Raw genomic sequence first — 15,063 nt, 5'->3', positions numbered from 1 at the left:
CTCATAGCGAGCTTCGGCGAGCTTCAGCGAACCTGTTCGCTACAGCGAACTCCTGGTCGCTTAGCGAACTACACCAGAACAGAATATCTGTTCTTGAGTTATCTAAGGCGGTTTAACCTTAAATCAACTCAAAAATTCATCCAAACATGTTATAAATTCATATAAACAGCCATTTCAAACATATATGGTATCAAGGAACATTAATCATCTCTTCCAAACATCCAAATACCTCTAACAATCAAAATCATGGCAATTTCTTGGGTTTTAAGTAACTTTCACAAACTTTCCAAAAATGATCCAAACACATACATATTCATCATGGAATCAAGCTAGTGATTAACACATACAAAGTGATGATGAAGAACATCATACTCACATACAAAAGCTTAATCAAAGTCTAAAAGAAATTGAGTGGGAGAGTTCGGGAACGGAGACATAGACAATCTCCCCCCTCCTTGTCACTCAAGAATCATGAATTCTAATCTCTTACCTTAAGCAAAGATGATGATCCAAGCCTTCTCTTGCTCAAGCTTTCTCTTAGCCAAAACCCTAGCTCTTGCTCTATCTTGCTTCTACTCACTCAAACTCAAAGAAATGAATTTATGATACTATTCATAAGTTGGACTTGCTACTTATACTACTTCTCATGTGTCATGAACCAAGCCCAATTGGCTTAGGCCCATGCCTCTCACGCCCATAAGCCCAAAACAGTGGTTCTCGCGTCTAATAACTTACGTTCGGCTAAATAATTATTCGTCGCTCACTAAAATAATATAAGCCAATTAATAAATAAAATATCAATTAATAAAATATACGAATACGAAAAATGGGTCGTTACACTTGCATCGATGCATAAGTTGTTCAAGATTTTATATTATTAATAATTTGTCTCTGAACAGGTTCATACTTTCCGAATGCACCGGTTCATGTGCATGTTACACCACTTACTAATGTTTATACTTACAGTAAAATATTATTAAGATATCAATAGGATTTATAATTTATATTTTTTTATTATTATTAATTTAAGTGCATTGATGCCGATTTTACAATTGTTCCTGACAGGATTCGAACTTCACACCTTAATATTATAATTTACATTTTTTTTAGTCAATTAGCCTAGTGAGTAGTGACTATAATTTCACCTTTAAATTGAGTGGATAGTCTGGGGTTCAAAAATATATCAATTTCCTACAAACTTAGATTTGCACTTGTTATCTTGTTGATATTTCTTATATTTTTACAAATGCCTTTTCAATCAATATATAAAGGCATTAGTCTTTAGTTTCTTTAGGTTTTGTTGCTTTTTCTTTTTCATTTGATAAAAGGGTTGAAAAGATAAGAGTTGAGAGTTTAATAATCTCACCCGCCAACATTTCTCACAATTAAACTATTTATATATTTATTGAAATGAAAATAAAAAAAGATAATAAGATCGTACCAAAACTCAAAACATAACAACACAATTATTGGGACGTCAAGACATTATTTATTAAATTACATTAATTTTTAACAATATTAATAAAGTTTTTATAAAACATTAACAAAGAAAATTCTTATTAATAATAATGGTACTATTGACCAGTGTACAACTTGAATTCAACTTCCATGAGATTATAAGTTCAACCTCTCGCCACACTAAGTTGATAGCATAGTGCACTATTTGAGATTCTAACAAGGAGTTTTACCATCTGTATAATCACAATTAATACAGCATGAACAAGTGTGGCTTTTACCAGCATCTTGACAATTACAATTGTGAGTGGTGGCGCTTGCTCCATATTTAGCATTGAATACTGTAAAGCATGTAGGAGAATTTTGACAATTTCCACTCAATGTCATACTTTGGCGACAAAATTTGAAATCATCTTTTTGCACCACATCTACAACATTGTATACATCAAAACAAAATCATAAAAGTTAGATCATTAAGAATGTTAATATGATTGCATGTAATTTGCTAAAGGTGCAAACAAATTTTTACATAAGAATCAAACTCTTTGAGAATAACTTACACACTTTAAGAAAGTTATCTATGAATAATAAGAACATAAAAAATTCTAATATTAAAATTAATAATGGAAAGTGATATGTTTACCTGAGCCGTAGTTGAGGTTGAAGAGAGCAAATAAAATTCCAACGGCTAAGAGAATGCTTCCTACTTTCATCATGATGATATTCTCAAATGAAACCCTAAAGATGCTGAGACAATGTGCAGAATGATGAATTACTCTCTCTCACACATACACACAAAAATATATAGACATCGCTAACCACTCATATAGTAACTCTATATTATTTGCCAAATATAAATGTTCAGTGTATATTAGTCAATTAGTTCGGTCCACGTTTAAAAATATTTAGTAAATTTTTTATTATTATATTCTTTTGATAACATTAAATAGTAAGAAATTAAATTTTAAATATTTTAGGCCTTGATTGTAGTCCTTAAAAATATATTTCTTCGACTTTATTTTATATATAGGGTGGTACTGGTAGTCTCTTTGTTGCTCCCTTATTTACCGAAATTTTTTTTTTTTCAAACCAAATAAATAATTGGAATGGAAGAGTACTAACGCGGTAAAATTTGAAAAATTTAATTTAAAATTTTATAAATTTTAATTTTTAATAAATTATTTAATAATTACCACATAATTAAAAACATTATTGTTGAACCAAAATGGATTCTAGAACAATGTCTCTAAGGTGTTTATGATAACAATGTGTAATAGAACGATTGGATACTCTGATGTATGTTCTAGTGTGCAGGACCATAGATTAAAAATTTACTTCTAAAAGTATAGTTATGCACCTAATTGTTCGTGCACATACACTCTCGTTTGTTTTGAATGATGTCAAAAATAAGATTAAAATAGATTGATTTGATTAAGACAATTTTAGAATCACAATTTTCTAAATAGGTTTTCAAAAATGCATTGAACTTAGCCTATTTTTCAAATATCAGCATTTTTTAACCAATGCATACATGGTATGAACCAGTGCCTGTCTTCCGGATTTCATGCACCGATTCGTGGTTCATTTGAACTGGTTCATAGCTTGGTTTCTAAAAACCCGAGACATTCTTGCACCGGTGCATGAATTAGTTCACGGGGATCTTGAACTATGCATGGCCTGCTTGCATCGATGCATAAGTTGTTCAAGATTTTATATTATTAATAATTTGTCTCTGAACAGGTTCATACTTTCCGAATGCACCGGTTCATGTGCATGTTACACCACTTACTAATGTTTATACTTACAGTAAAATATTATTAAGATATCAATAGGATTTATAATTTATATTTTTTTTATTATTATTAATTTAAGTGCATTGATGCCGATTTTACAATTGTTCCTGACAGGATTCGAACTTCACACCTTAATATTATAATTTACATTTTTTTTAGTCAATTAGCCTAGTGAGTAGTGACTATAATTTCACCTTTAAATTGAGTGGATAGTCTGGGGTTCAAAAATATATCAATTTCCTACAAACTTAGATTTGCACTTGTTATCTTGTTGATATTTCTTATATTTTTACAAATGCCTTTTCAATCAATATATAAAGGCATTAGTCTTTAGTTTCTTTAGGTTTTGTTGCTTTTTCTTTTTCATTTGATAAAAGGGTTGAAAAGATAAGAGTTGAGAGTTTAATAATCTCACCCGCCAACTTTTGTCACAATTAAACTATTTATATATTTATTGAAATGAAAATAAAAAAAGATAATAAGATCGTACCAAAACTCAAAACATAACAACACAATTATTGGGACGTCAAGACATTATTTATTAAATTACATTAATTTTTAACAATATTAATAAAGTTTTTATAAAACATTGACAAAGAAAATTCTTATTAATAATAATGGTACTATTGACCAGTGTACAACTTGAATTCAACTTCCATGAGATTATAAGTTCAACCTCTCGCCACACTAAGTTGATAGCATAGTGCACTATTTGAGATTCTAACAAGGAGTTTTACCATCTGTATAATCACAATTAATACAGCATGAACAAGTGTGGCTTTTACCAGCATCTTGACAATTACAATTGTGAGTGGTGGCGCTTGCTCCATATTTAGCATTGAATACTGTAAAGCATGTAGGAGAATTTTGACAATTTCCACTCAATGTCATACTTTGGCGACAAAATTTGAAATCATCTTTTTGCACCACATCTACAACATTGTATACATCAAAACAAAATCATAAAAGTTAGATCATTAAGAATGTTAATATGATTGCATGTAATTTGCTAAAGGTGCAAACAAATTTTTACATAAGAATCAAACTCTTTGAGAATAACTTACACACTTTAAGAAAGTTATCTATGAATAATAAGAACATAAAAAATTCTAATATTAAAATTAATAATGGAAAGTGATATGTTTACCTGAGCCGTAGTTGAGGTTGAAGAGAGCAAATAAAATTCCAACGGCTAAGTGAATGCTTCCTACTTTCATCATGATGATATTCTCAAATGAAACCCTAAAGATGCTGAGACAATGTGCAGAATGATGAATTACTCTCTCTCACACATACACACAAAAATATATAGACATCGCTAACCACTCATATAGTAACTCTATATTATTTGCCAAATATAAATGTTCAGTGTATATTAGTCAATTAGTTCGGTCAACGTTTAAAAATATTTAGTAAATTTTTTATTATTATATTCTTTTGATAACATTAAATAGTAAGAAATTAAATTTTAAATATTTTAGGCCTTGATTGTAGTCCTTAAAAATATCTTTCTTCGACTTTATTTTACATATATATAGGGTGGTACTGGTAGTCTCTTTGTTTCTCCCTTATTTACCGAAAAAAAAAATTTTCAAACCAAATAAATAATTGGAATGGAAGAGTACTAACGCGGTAAAATTTGAAAAATTTAATTTAAAATTTTATAAATTTTAATTTTTAATAAATTATTTAATAATTACCACATAATTAAAACATTATTGTTGAACCAAAATGGATTCTAGAACAATGTCTCTAAGGTGTTTATGATAACAATGTGTAATAGAACGATTGGATACTCTGATGTATGTTCTAGTGTGCAGGACCATAGATTAAAAATTTACTTCTAAAAGTATAGTTATGCACCTAATTGTTCGTGCACATACACTCTCGTTTGTTTTGAATGATGTCAAAAATAAGATTAAAATAGATTGATTTGATTAAGACAATTTTAGAATCACAATTTTCTAAATAGGTTTTCAAAAATGCATTGAACTTAGCCTATTTTTCAAATATCAGCATTTTTTAACCAATGCATACATGGTATGAACCAGTGCCTGTCTTCCGGATTTCATGCACCGATTCGTGGTTCATTTGAACTGGTTCATAGCTTGGTTTCTAAAAACCCGAGACATTCTTGCACCGGTGCATGAATTAGTTCACGGGGATCTTGAACTATGCATGGCCTGCTTGCATCGATGCATAAGTTGTTCAAGATTTTATATTATTAATAATTTGTCTCTGAACAGGTTCATACTTTCCGAATGCACCGGTTCATGTGCATGTTACACCACTTACTAATGTTTATACTTACAGTAAAATATTATTAAGATATCAATAGGATTTATAATTTATATTTTTTTTATTATTATTAATTTAAGTGCATTGATGCCGATTTTACAATTGTTCCTGACAGGATTCGAACTTCACACCTTAATATTATAATTTACATTTTTTTTAGTCAATTAGCCTAGTGAGTAGTGACTATAATTTCACCTTTAAATTGAGTGGATAGTCTGGGGTTCAAAAATATATCAATTTCCTACAAACTTAGATTTGCACTTGTTATCTTGTTGATATTTCTTATATTTTTACAAATGCCTTTTCAATCAATATATAAAGGCATTAGTCTTTAGTTTCTTTAGGTTTTGTTGCTTTTTCTTTTTCATTTGATAAAAGGGTTGAAAAGATAAGAGTTGAGAGTTTAATAATCTCACCCGCCAACTTTTGTCACAATTAAACTATTTATATATTTATTGAAATGAAAATAAAAAAAGATAATAAGATCGTACCAAAACTCAAAACATAACAACACAATTATTGGGACGTCAAGACATTATTTATTAAATTACATTAATTTTTAACAATATTAATAAAGTTTTTATAAAACATTGACAAAGAAAATTCTTATTAATAATAATGGTACTATTGACCAGTGTACAACTTGAATTCAACTTCCATGAGATTATAAGTTCAACCTCTCGCCACACTAAAGTTGATAGCATAGTGCACTATTTGAGATTCTAACAAGGAGTTTTACCATCTGTATAATCACAATTAATACAGCATGAACAAGTGTGGCTTTTACCAGCATCTTGACAATTACAATTGTGAGTGGTGGCGCTTGCTCCATATTTAGCATTGAATACTGTAAAGCATGTAGGAGAATTTTGACAATTTCCACTCAATGTCATACTTTGGCGACAAAATTTGAAATCATCTTTTTGCACCACATCTACAACATTGTATACATCAAAACAAAATCATAAAAGTTAGATCATTAAGAATGTTAATATGATTGCATGTAATTTGCTAAAGGTGCAAACAAATTTTTACATAAGAATCAAACTCTTTGAGAATAACTTACACACTTTAAGAAAGTTATCTATGAATAATAAGAACATAAAAAATTCTAATATTAAAATTAATAATGGAAAGTGATATGTTTACCTGAGCCGTAGTTGAGGTTGAAGAGAGCAAATAAAATTCCAACGGCTAAGAGAATGCTTCCTACTTTCATCATGATGATATTCTCAAATGAAACCCTAAAGATGCTGAGACAATGTGCAGAATGATGAATTACTCTCTCTCACACATACACACAAAAATATATAGACATCGCTAACCACTCATATAGTAACTCTATATTATTTGCCAAATATAAATGTTCAGTGTATATTAGTCAATTAGTTCGGTCAACGTTTAAAAATATTTAGTAAATTTTTTATTATTATATTCTTTTGATAACATTAAATAGTAAGAAATTAAATTTTAAATATTTTAGGCCTTGATTGTAGTGCTTAAAAATATCTTTCTTCGACTTTATTTTATATATAAATAGGGTGGTACTGGTAGTCTCTTTGTTGCTCCCTTATTTACCGAAAAAAAAAAATTTCAAACCAAATAAATAATTGGAATGGAAGAGTACTAACGCGGTAAAATTTGAAAAATTTAATTTAAAATTTTATAAATTTTAATTTTTAATAAGTTATTTAATAATTACCACATAATTAAAACATTATTGTTGAACCAAAATGGATTCTAGAACAATGTCTCTAAGGTGTTTATGATAACAATGTGTAATAGAACGATTGGATACTCTGATGTATGTTCTAGTGTGCAGGACCATAGATTAAAAATTTACTTCTAAAAGTATAGTTATGCACCTAATTGTTCGTGCACATACACTCTCGTTTGTTTTGAATGATGTCAAAAATAAGATTAAAATTGATTGATTTGATTAAGACAATTTTAGAATCACAATTTTCTAAATAGGTTTTCAAAAATGCATTGAACTTAGCCTATTTTTCAAATATCAGCATTTTTTAACCAATGCATACATGGTATGAACCAGTGCCTGTCTTCCGGATTTCATGCACCGATTCGTGGTTCATTTGAACTGGTTCATAGCTTGGTTTCTAAAAACCCGAGACATTCTTGCACCGGTGCATGAATTAGTTCACGGGGATCTTGAACTATGCATGGCCTGCTTGCATCGATGCATAAGTTGTTCAAGATTTTATATTATTAATAATTTGTCTCTGAACAGGTTCATACTTTCCGAATGCACCGGTTCATGTGCATGTTACACCACTTACTAATGTTTATACTTACAGTAAAATATTATTAAGATATCAATAGGATTTATAATTTATATTTTTTTTATTATTATTAATTTAAGTGCATTGATGCCGATTTTACAATTGTTCCTGACAGGATTCGAACTTCACACCTTAATATTATAATTTACATTTTTTTTAGTCAATTAGCCTAGTGAGTAGTGACTATAATTTCACCTTTAAATTGAGTGGATAGTCTGGGGTTCAAAAATATATCAATTTCCTACAAACTTAGATTTGCACTTGTTATCTTGTTGATATTTCTTATATTTTTACAAATGCCTTTTCAATCAATATATAAAGGCATTAGTCTTTAGTTTCTTTAGGTTTTGTTGCTTTTTCTTTTTCATTTGATAAAAGGGTTGAAAAGATAAGAGTTGAGAGTTTAATAATCTCACCCGCCAACTTTTGTCACAATTAAACTATTTATATATTTATTGAAATGAAAATAAAAAAAGATAATAAGATCGTACCAAAACTCAAAACATAACAACACAATTATTGGGACGTCAAGACATTATTTATTAAATTACATTAATTTTTAACAATATTAATAAAGTTTTTATAAAACATTGACAAAGAAAATTCTTATTAATAATAATGGTACTATTGACCAGTGTACAACTTGAATTCAACTTCCATGAGATTATAAGTTCAACCTCTCGCCACACTAAAGTTGATAGCATAGTGCACTATTTGAGATTCTAACAAGGAGTTTTACCATCTGTATAATCACAATTAATACAGCATGAACAAGTGTGGCTTTTACCAGCATCTTGACAATTACAATTGTGAGTGGTGGCGCTTGCTCCATATTTAGCATTGAATACTGTAAAGCATGTAGGAGAATTTTGACAATTTCCACTCAATGTCATACTTTGGCGACAAAATTTGAAATCATCTTTTTGCACCACATCTACAACATTGTATACATCAAAACAAAATCATAAAAGTTAGATCATTAAGAATGTTAATATGATTGCATGTAATTTGCTAAAGGTGCAAACAAATTTTTACATAAGAATCAAACTCTTTGAGAATAACTTACACACTTTAAGAAAGTTATCTATGAATAATAAGAACATAAAAAATTCTAATATTAAAATTAATAATGGAAAGTGATATGTTTACCTGAGCCGTAGTTGAGGTTGAAGAGAGCAAATAAAATTCCAACGGCTAAGAGAATGCTTCCTACTTTCATCATGATGATATTCTCAAATGAAACCCTAAAGATGCTGAGACAATGTGCAGAATGATGAATTACTCTCTCTCACACATACACACAAAAATATATAGACATCGCTAACCACTCATATAGTAACTCTATATTATTTGCCAAATATAAATGTTCAGTGTATATTAGTCAATTAGTTCGGTCAACGTTTAAAAATATTTAGTAAATTTTTTATTATTATATTCTTTTGATAACATTAAATAGTAAGAAATTAAATTTTAAATATTTTAGGCCTTGATTGTAGTGCTTAAAAATATCTTTCTTCGACTTTATTTTATATATATATAGGGTGGTACTGGTAGTCTCTTTGTTGCTCCCTTATTTACCGAAAAAAAAAAATTTCAAACCAAATAAATAATTGGAATGGAAGAGTACTAACGCGGTAAAATTTGAAAAATTTAATTTAAAATTTTATAAATTTTAATTTTTAATAAGTTATTTAATAATTACTACATAATTAAAAACATTATTGTTGAACCAAAATGGATTCTAGAACAATGTCTCTAAGGTGTTTATGATAACAATGTGTAATAGAACGATTGGATACTCTGATGTATGTTCTAGTGTGCAGGACCATAGATTAAAAATTTACTTCTAAAAGTATAGTTATGCACCTAATTGTTCGTGCACATACACTCTCGTTTGTTTTGAATGATGTCAAAAATAAGATTAAAATTGATTGATTTGATTAAGACAATTTTAGAATCACAATTTTCTAAATAGGTTTTCAAAAATGCATTGAACTTAGCTTATTTTTTAAATATCAGCATTTTTTAACCAATGCATACATGGTATGAACCAGTGCCTGTCTTCCGGATTTCATGCACCGATTCGTGGTTCATTTGAACTGGTTCATAGCTTGCTTTTTAAAAACCCGAGACATTCTTGCACCGGTGCATGAATTAGTTCATGGGGATCTTGAACTATGCATGGCCTGCTTGCATCGATGCATAAGTTGTTCAAGATTTTATATAATTAATAATTTGTCTCTGAACAGGTTCATACTTTCCGAATGCACCGGTTCATGTGCATGTTACACCACTTACTAATGTTTATACTTACAGTAAAATATTATTAAGATATCAATAGGATTTATAATTTATATTTTTATTATTATTATTAATTTAAGTGCATTGATGCCGATTTTACAATTGTTCCTGACAGGATTCGAACTTCACACCTTAATATTATAATTTACATTTTTTTTAGTCAATTAGCCTAGTGAGTAGTGACTATAATTTCACCTTTAAATTGAGTGGATAGTCTGGGGTTCAAAAATATATCAATTTCCTACAAACTTAGATTTGCACTTGTTATCTTGTTGATATTTCTTATATTTTTACAAATGCCTTTTCAATCAATATATAAAGGCATTAGTCTTTAGTTTCTTTAGGTTTTGCTGCTTTTTCTTTTTCATTTGATAAAAGGGTTGAAAAGATAAGAGTTGAGAGTTTAATAATCTCACCCGCCAACTTTTGTCACAATTAAACTATTTATATATTTATTGAAATGAAAATAAAAAAAGATAATAAGATCGTACCAAAACTCAAAACATAACAACACAATTATTGGGACGTCAAGACATTATTTATTAAATTACATTAATTTTTAACAATATTAATAAAGTTTTTATAAAACATTGACAAAGAAAATTCTTATTAATAATAATGGTACTATTGACCAGTGTACAACTTGAATTCAACTTCCATGAGATTATAAGTTCAACCTCTCGCCACACTAAGTTGATAGCATAGTGCACTATTTGAGATTCTAACAAGGAGTTTTACCATCTGTATAATCACAATTAATACAGCATGAACAAGTGTGGCTTTTACCAGCATCTTGACAATTACAATTGTGAGTGGTGGCGCTTGCTCCATATTTAGCATTGAATACTGTAAAGCATGTAGGAGAATTTTGACAATTTCCACTCAATGTCATACTTTGGCGACAAAATTTGAAATCATCTTTTTGCACCACATCTACAACATTGTATACATCAAAACAAAATCATAAAAGTTAGATCATTAAGAATGTTAATATGATTGCATGTAATTTGCTAAAGGTGCAAACAAATTTTTACATAAGAATCAAACTCTTTGAGAATAACTTACACACTTTAAGAAAGTTATCTATGAATAATAAGAACATAAAAAATTCTAATATTAAAATTAATAATGGAAAGTGATATGTTTACCTGAGCCGTAGTTGAGGTTGAAGAGAGCAAATAAAATTCCAACGGCTAAGAGAATGCTTCCTACTTTCATCATGATGATATTCTCAAATGAAACCCTAAAGATGCTGAGACAATGTGCAGAATGATGAATTACTCTCTCTCACACATACACACAAAAATATATAGACATCGCTAACCACTCATATAGTAACTCTATATTATTTGCCAAATATAAATGTTCAGTGTATATTAGTCAATTAGTTCGGTCAACGTTTAAAAATATTTAGTAAATTTTTTATTATTATATTCTTTTGATAACATTAAATAGTAAGAAATTAAATTTTAAATATTTTAGGCCTTGATTGTAGTGCTTAAAAATATCTTTCTTCGACTTTATTTTATATATATATAGGGTGGTACTGGTAGTCTCTTTGTTGCTCCCTTATTTACCGAAAAAAAAAAATTTCAAACCAAATAAATAATTGGAATGGAAGAGTACTAACGCGGTAAAATTTGAAAAATTTAATTTAAAATTTTATAAATTTTAATTTTTAATAAGTTATTTAATAATTACTACATAATTAAAAACATTATTGTTGAACCAAAATGGATTCTAGAACAATGTCTCTAAGGTGTTTATGATAACAATGTGTAATAGAACGATTGGATACTCTGATGTATGTTCTAGTGTGCAGGACCATAGATTAAAAATTTACTTCTAAAAGTATAGTTATGCACCTAATTGTTCGTGCACATACACTCTCGTTTGTTTTGAATGATGTCAAAAATAAGATTAAAATAGATTGATTTGATTAAGACAATTTTAGAATCACAATTTTCTAAATAGGTTTTCAAAAATGCATTGAACTTAGCTTATTTTTCAAATATCAGCATTTTTTAACCAATGCATACATGGTATGAACCAGTGCCTGTCTTCCGGATTTCATGCACCGATTCGTGGTTCATTTGAACTGGTTCATAGCTTGGTTTCTAAAAACCCGAGACATTCTTGCACCGGTGCATGAATTAGTTCACGGGGATCTTGAACTATGCATGGCCTGCTTGCATCGATGCATAAGTTGTTCAAGATTTTATATTATTAATAATTTGTCTCTGAACAGGTTCATACTTTCCGAATGCACCAGTTCATGTGCATGTTACACCACTTACTAATGTTTATACTTACAGTAAAATTTTAGTAAGATATCAACAGGATTTATAATTTATATTTTTTTTATTATTATTAATTTAAGTGCATTGATGCCGATTTTACAATTGTTCCTGACAGGATTCGAACTTCACACCTTAATATTATAATTTACATTTTTTTTAGTCAATTAGCCTAGTGAGTAGTGACTATAATTTCACCTTTAAATTGAGTGGATAGTCTGGGGTTCAAAAATATATCAATTTCCTACAAACTTAGATTTGCACTTGTTATCTTGTTGATATTTCTTATATTTTTACAAATGCCTTTTCAATCAATATATAAAGGCATTAGTCTTTAGTTTCTTTAGGTTTTGTTGCTTTTTCTTTTTCATTTGATAAAAGGGTTGAAAAGATAAGAGTTGAGAGTTTAATAATCTCACCCGCCAACATTTCTCACAATTAAACTATTTATATATTTATTGAAATGAAAATAAATAAAGATAATAAGATCGTACCAAAACTCAAAACATAACAACACAATTATTGGGACGTCAAGACATTATTTATTAAATTACATTAATTTTTAACAATATTAATAAAGTTTTTATAAAACATTGACAAAGAAAATTCTTATTAATAATAATGGTACTATTGACCAGTGTACAACTTGAATTCAACTTCCATGAGATTATAAGTTCAACCTCTCGCCAAACTAAGTTGATAGCATAGTGCACTATTTGAGATTCTAACAAGGAGTTTTACCATCTGTATAATCACAATTAATACAGCATGAACAAGTGTGGCTTTTACCAGCATCTTGACAATTACAATTGTGAGTTGTGGCGCTTGCTCCATATTTAGCATTGAATACTGTAAAGCATGTAGGAGAATTTTGACAATTTCCACTCAATGTCATACTTTGGCGACAAAATTTGAAATCATCTTTTTGCACCACATCTACAACATTGTATACATCAAAACAAAATCATAAAAGTTAGATCATTAAGAATGTTAATATGATTGCATGTAATTTGCTAAAGGTGCAAACAAATTTTTACATAAGAATCAAACTCTTTGAGAATAACTTACACACTTTAAGAAAGTTATCTATGAATAATAAGAACATAAAAAATTCTAATATTAAAATTAATAATGGAAAGTGATATGTTTACCTGAGCCGTAGTTGAGGTTGAAGAGAGCAAATAAAATTCCAACGGCTAAGAGAATGCTTCCTACTTTCATCATGATGATATTCTCAAATGAAACCCTAAAGATGCTGAGACAATGTGCAGAATGATGAATTACTCTCTCTCACACATACACACAAAAATATATAGACATCGCTAACCACTCATATAGTAACTCTATATTATTTGCCAAATATAAATGTTCAGTGTATATTAGTCAATTAGTTCGGTCAACGTTTAAAAATATTTAGTAAATTTTTTATTATTATATTCTTTTGATAACATTAAATAGTAAGAAATTAAATTTTAAATATTTTAGGCCTTGATTGTAGTGCTTAAAAATATCTTTCTTCGACTTTATTTTATATATATATAGGGTGGTACTGGTAGTCTCTTTGTTGCTCCCTTATTTACCGAAAAAAAAAATTTCAAACCAAATAAATAATTGGAATGGAAGAGTACTAACGCGGTAAAATTTGAAAAATTTAATTTAAAATTTTATAAATTTTAATTTTTAATAAATTATTTAATAATTACTACATAATTAAAAACATTATTGTTGAACCAAAATGGATTCTAGAACAATGTCTCTAAGGTGTTTATGATAACAATGTGTAATAGAACGATTGGATACTCTGATGTATGTTCTAGTGTGCAGGACCATAGATTAAAAATTTACTTCTAAAAGTATAGTTATGCACCTAATTGTTCGTGCACATACACTCTCGTTTGTTTTGAATGATGTCAAAAATAAGATTAAAATAGATTGATTTGATTAAGACAATTTTAGAATCACAATTTTCTAAATAGGTTTTCAAAAATGCATTGAACTTAGCTTATTTTTCAAATATCAGCATTTTTTAACCAATGCATACATGGTATGAACCAGTGCATGTCTTCCGGATTTCATGCACCGAATCGTGGTTCATTTGAACTGGTTCATAGCTTGGTTTCTAAAAACCCGAGACATTCTTGCACCGGTGCATGAATTAGTTCACGGGGATCTTGAACTATGCATGGCCTGCTTGCATCGATGCATAAGTTGTTCAAGATTTTATATTATTAATAATTTGTCTCTGAACAGGTTCATACTTTCCGAATGCACCGGTTCATGTGCATGTTACACCACTTACTAATGTTTATACTTACAGTAAAATCTTATTAAGATATCAATAGGATTTATAATTTGTATTTTTTTTATTATTATTAATTTAAGTGCATTGATGCCGATTTTACAATTGTTCCTGACAGGATTCGAACTTCACACCTTAAAATTATAATTTACATTTTTTTTAGTCAATTAGCCTAGTGAGTAGTGACTATAATTTCACCTTTAAATTGAGTGGAAAGTCTGGGGTTCAAAAATATATCAATTTCCTACAAACTTAGATTTGCACTTGTTATCTTGTTGATATTTCTTATATTTTTACAAATGCCTTTTCAATCAATATAT

General features: G+C 28.9%; 5 protein-coding genes and 1 long non-coding RNA gene across 6 annotated transcripts; all 6 read right to left on the bottom strand.

Moving 5' to 3' along the window:
* Window positions 1-1,543: 1,543 nt before the first annotated feature.
* On the bottom strand, window positions 1,544-2,198 carry LOC123902731 (putative defensin-like protein 234). Its single transcript, XM_045952520.1, has 2 exons — window positions 2,099-2,198; window positions 1,544-1,883 (listed from the first exon to the last, which is right to left on the bottom strand). Exons 1-2 carry the CDS (start codon window positions 2,169-2,171, stop codon window positions 1,672-1,674), a joined length of 285 nt encoding a protein of 94 aa, XP_045808476.1. The 5' UTR covers window positions 2,172-2,198; the 3' UTR covers window positions 1,544-1,671.
* Window positions 2,199-3,837: 1,639 nt separating this feature from the next.
* On the bottom strand, window positions 3,838-4,432 carry LOC123902733. The gene is made up of 2 exons (XR_006807715.1): window positions 4,396-4,432; window positions 3,838-4,180 (listed from the first exon to the last, which is right to left on the bottom strand). It is a non-coding gene; the product is annotated as an uncharacterized LOC123902733 (long non-coding RNA).
* A 1,827-nt stretch (window positions 4,433-6,259) lies between these two features.
* LOC123902983 (putative defensin-like protein 234) lies at window positions 6,260-6,795 on the bottom strand. Its single transcript, XM_045952830.1, has 2 exons — window positions 6,696-6,795; window positions 6,260-6,480 (listed from the first exon to the last, which is right to left on the bottom strand). Exons 1-2 carry the CDS (start codon window positions 6,766-6,768, stop codon window positions 6,269-6,271), a joined length of 285 nt encoding a protein of 94 aa, XP_045808786.1. The 5' UTR covers window positions 6,769-6,795; the 3' UTR covers window positions 6,260-6,268.
* Window positions 6,796-8,559: 1,764 nt separating this feature from the next.
* Window positions 8,560-9,095, bottom strand: LOC123902984 (putative defensin-like protein 234). Its single transcript, XM_045952831.1, has 2 exons — window positions 8,996-9,095; window positions 8,560-8,780 (listed from the first exon to the last, which is right to left on the bottom strand). Exons 1-2 carry the CDS (start codon window positions 9,066-9,068, stop codon window positions 8,569-8,571), a joined length of 285 nt encoding a protein of 94 aa, XP_045808787.1. The 5' UTR covers window positions 9,069-9,095; the 3' UTR covers window positions 8,560-8,568.
* Window positions 9,096-10,737: 1,642 nt separating this feature from the next.
* LOC123902694 (putative defensin-like protein 234) lies at window positions 10,738-11,395 on the bottom strand. The gene is made up of 2 exons (XM_045952477.1): window positions 11,296-11,395; window positions 10,738-11,080 (listed from the first exon to the last, which is right to left on the bottom strand). Exons 1-2 carry the CDS (start codon window positions 11,366-11,368, stop codon window positions 10,869-10,871), a joined length of 285 nt encoding a protein of 94 aa, XP_045808433.1. The 5' UTR covers window positions 11,369-11,395; the 3' UTR covers window positions 10,738-10,868.
* Window positions 11,396-13,159: 1,764 nt separating this feature from the next.
* On the bottom strand, window positions 13,160-13,695 carry LOC123908046 (putative defensin-like protein 234). Its single transcript, XM_045958585.1, has 2 exons — window positions 13,596-13,695; window positions 13,160-13,380 (listed from the first exon to the last, which is right to left on the bottom strand). Exons 1-2 carry the CDS (start codon window positions 13,666-13,668, stop codon window positions 13,169-13,171), a joined length of 285 nt encoding a protein of 94 aa, XP_045814541.1. The 5' UTR covers window positions 13,669-13,695; the 3' UTR covers window positions 13,160-13,168.
* Window positions 13,696-15,063: the final 1,368 nt, after the last annotated feature.

This window comes from Trifolium pratense, linkage group LG1 (genome assembly GCF_020283565.1).
Source record: "Trifolium pratense cultivar HEN17-A07 linkage group LG1, ARS_RC_1.1, whole genome shotgun sequence".
In the NCBI taxonomy this organism is placed as follows: Eukaryota; Viridiplantae; Streptophyta; class Magnoliopsida; order Fabales; family Fabaceae; genus Trifolium; species Trifolium pratense.
Note: the sequence above shows the minus strand (reverse complement) of the source record. Positions and strands in the feature narration are given on the sequence as shown.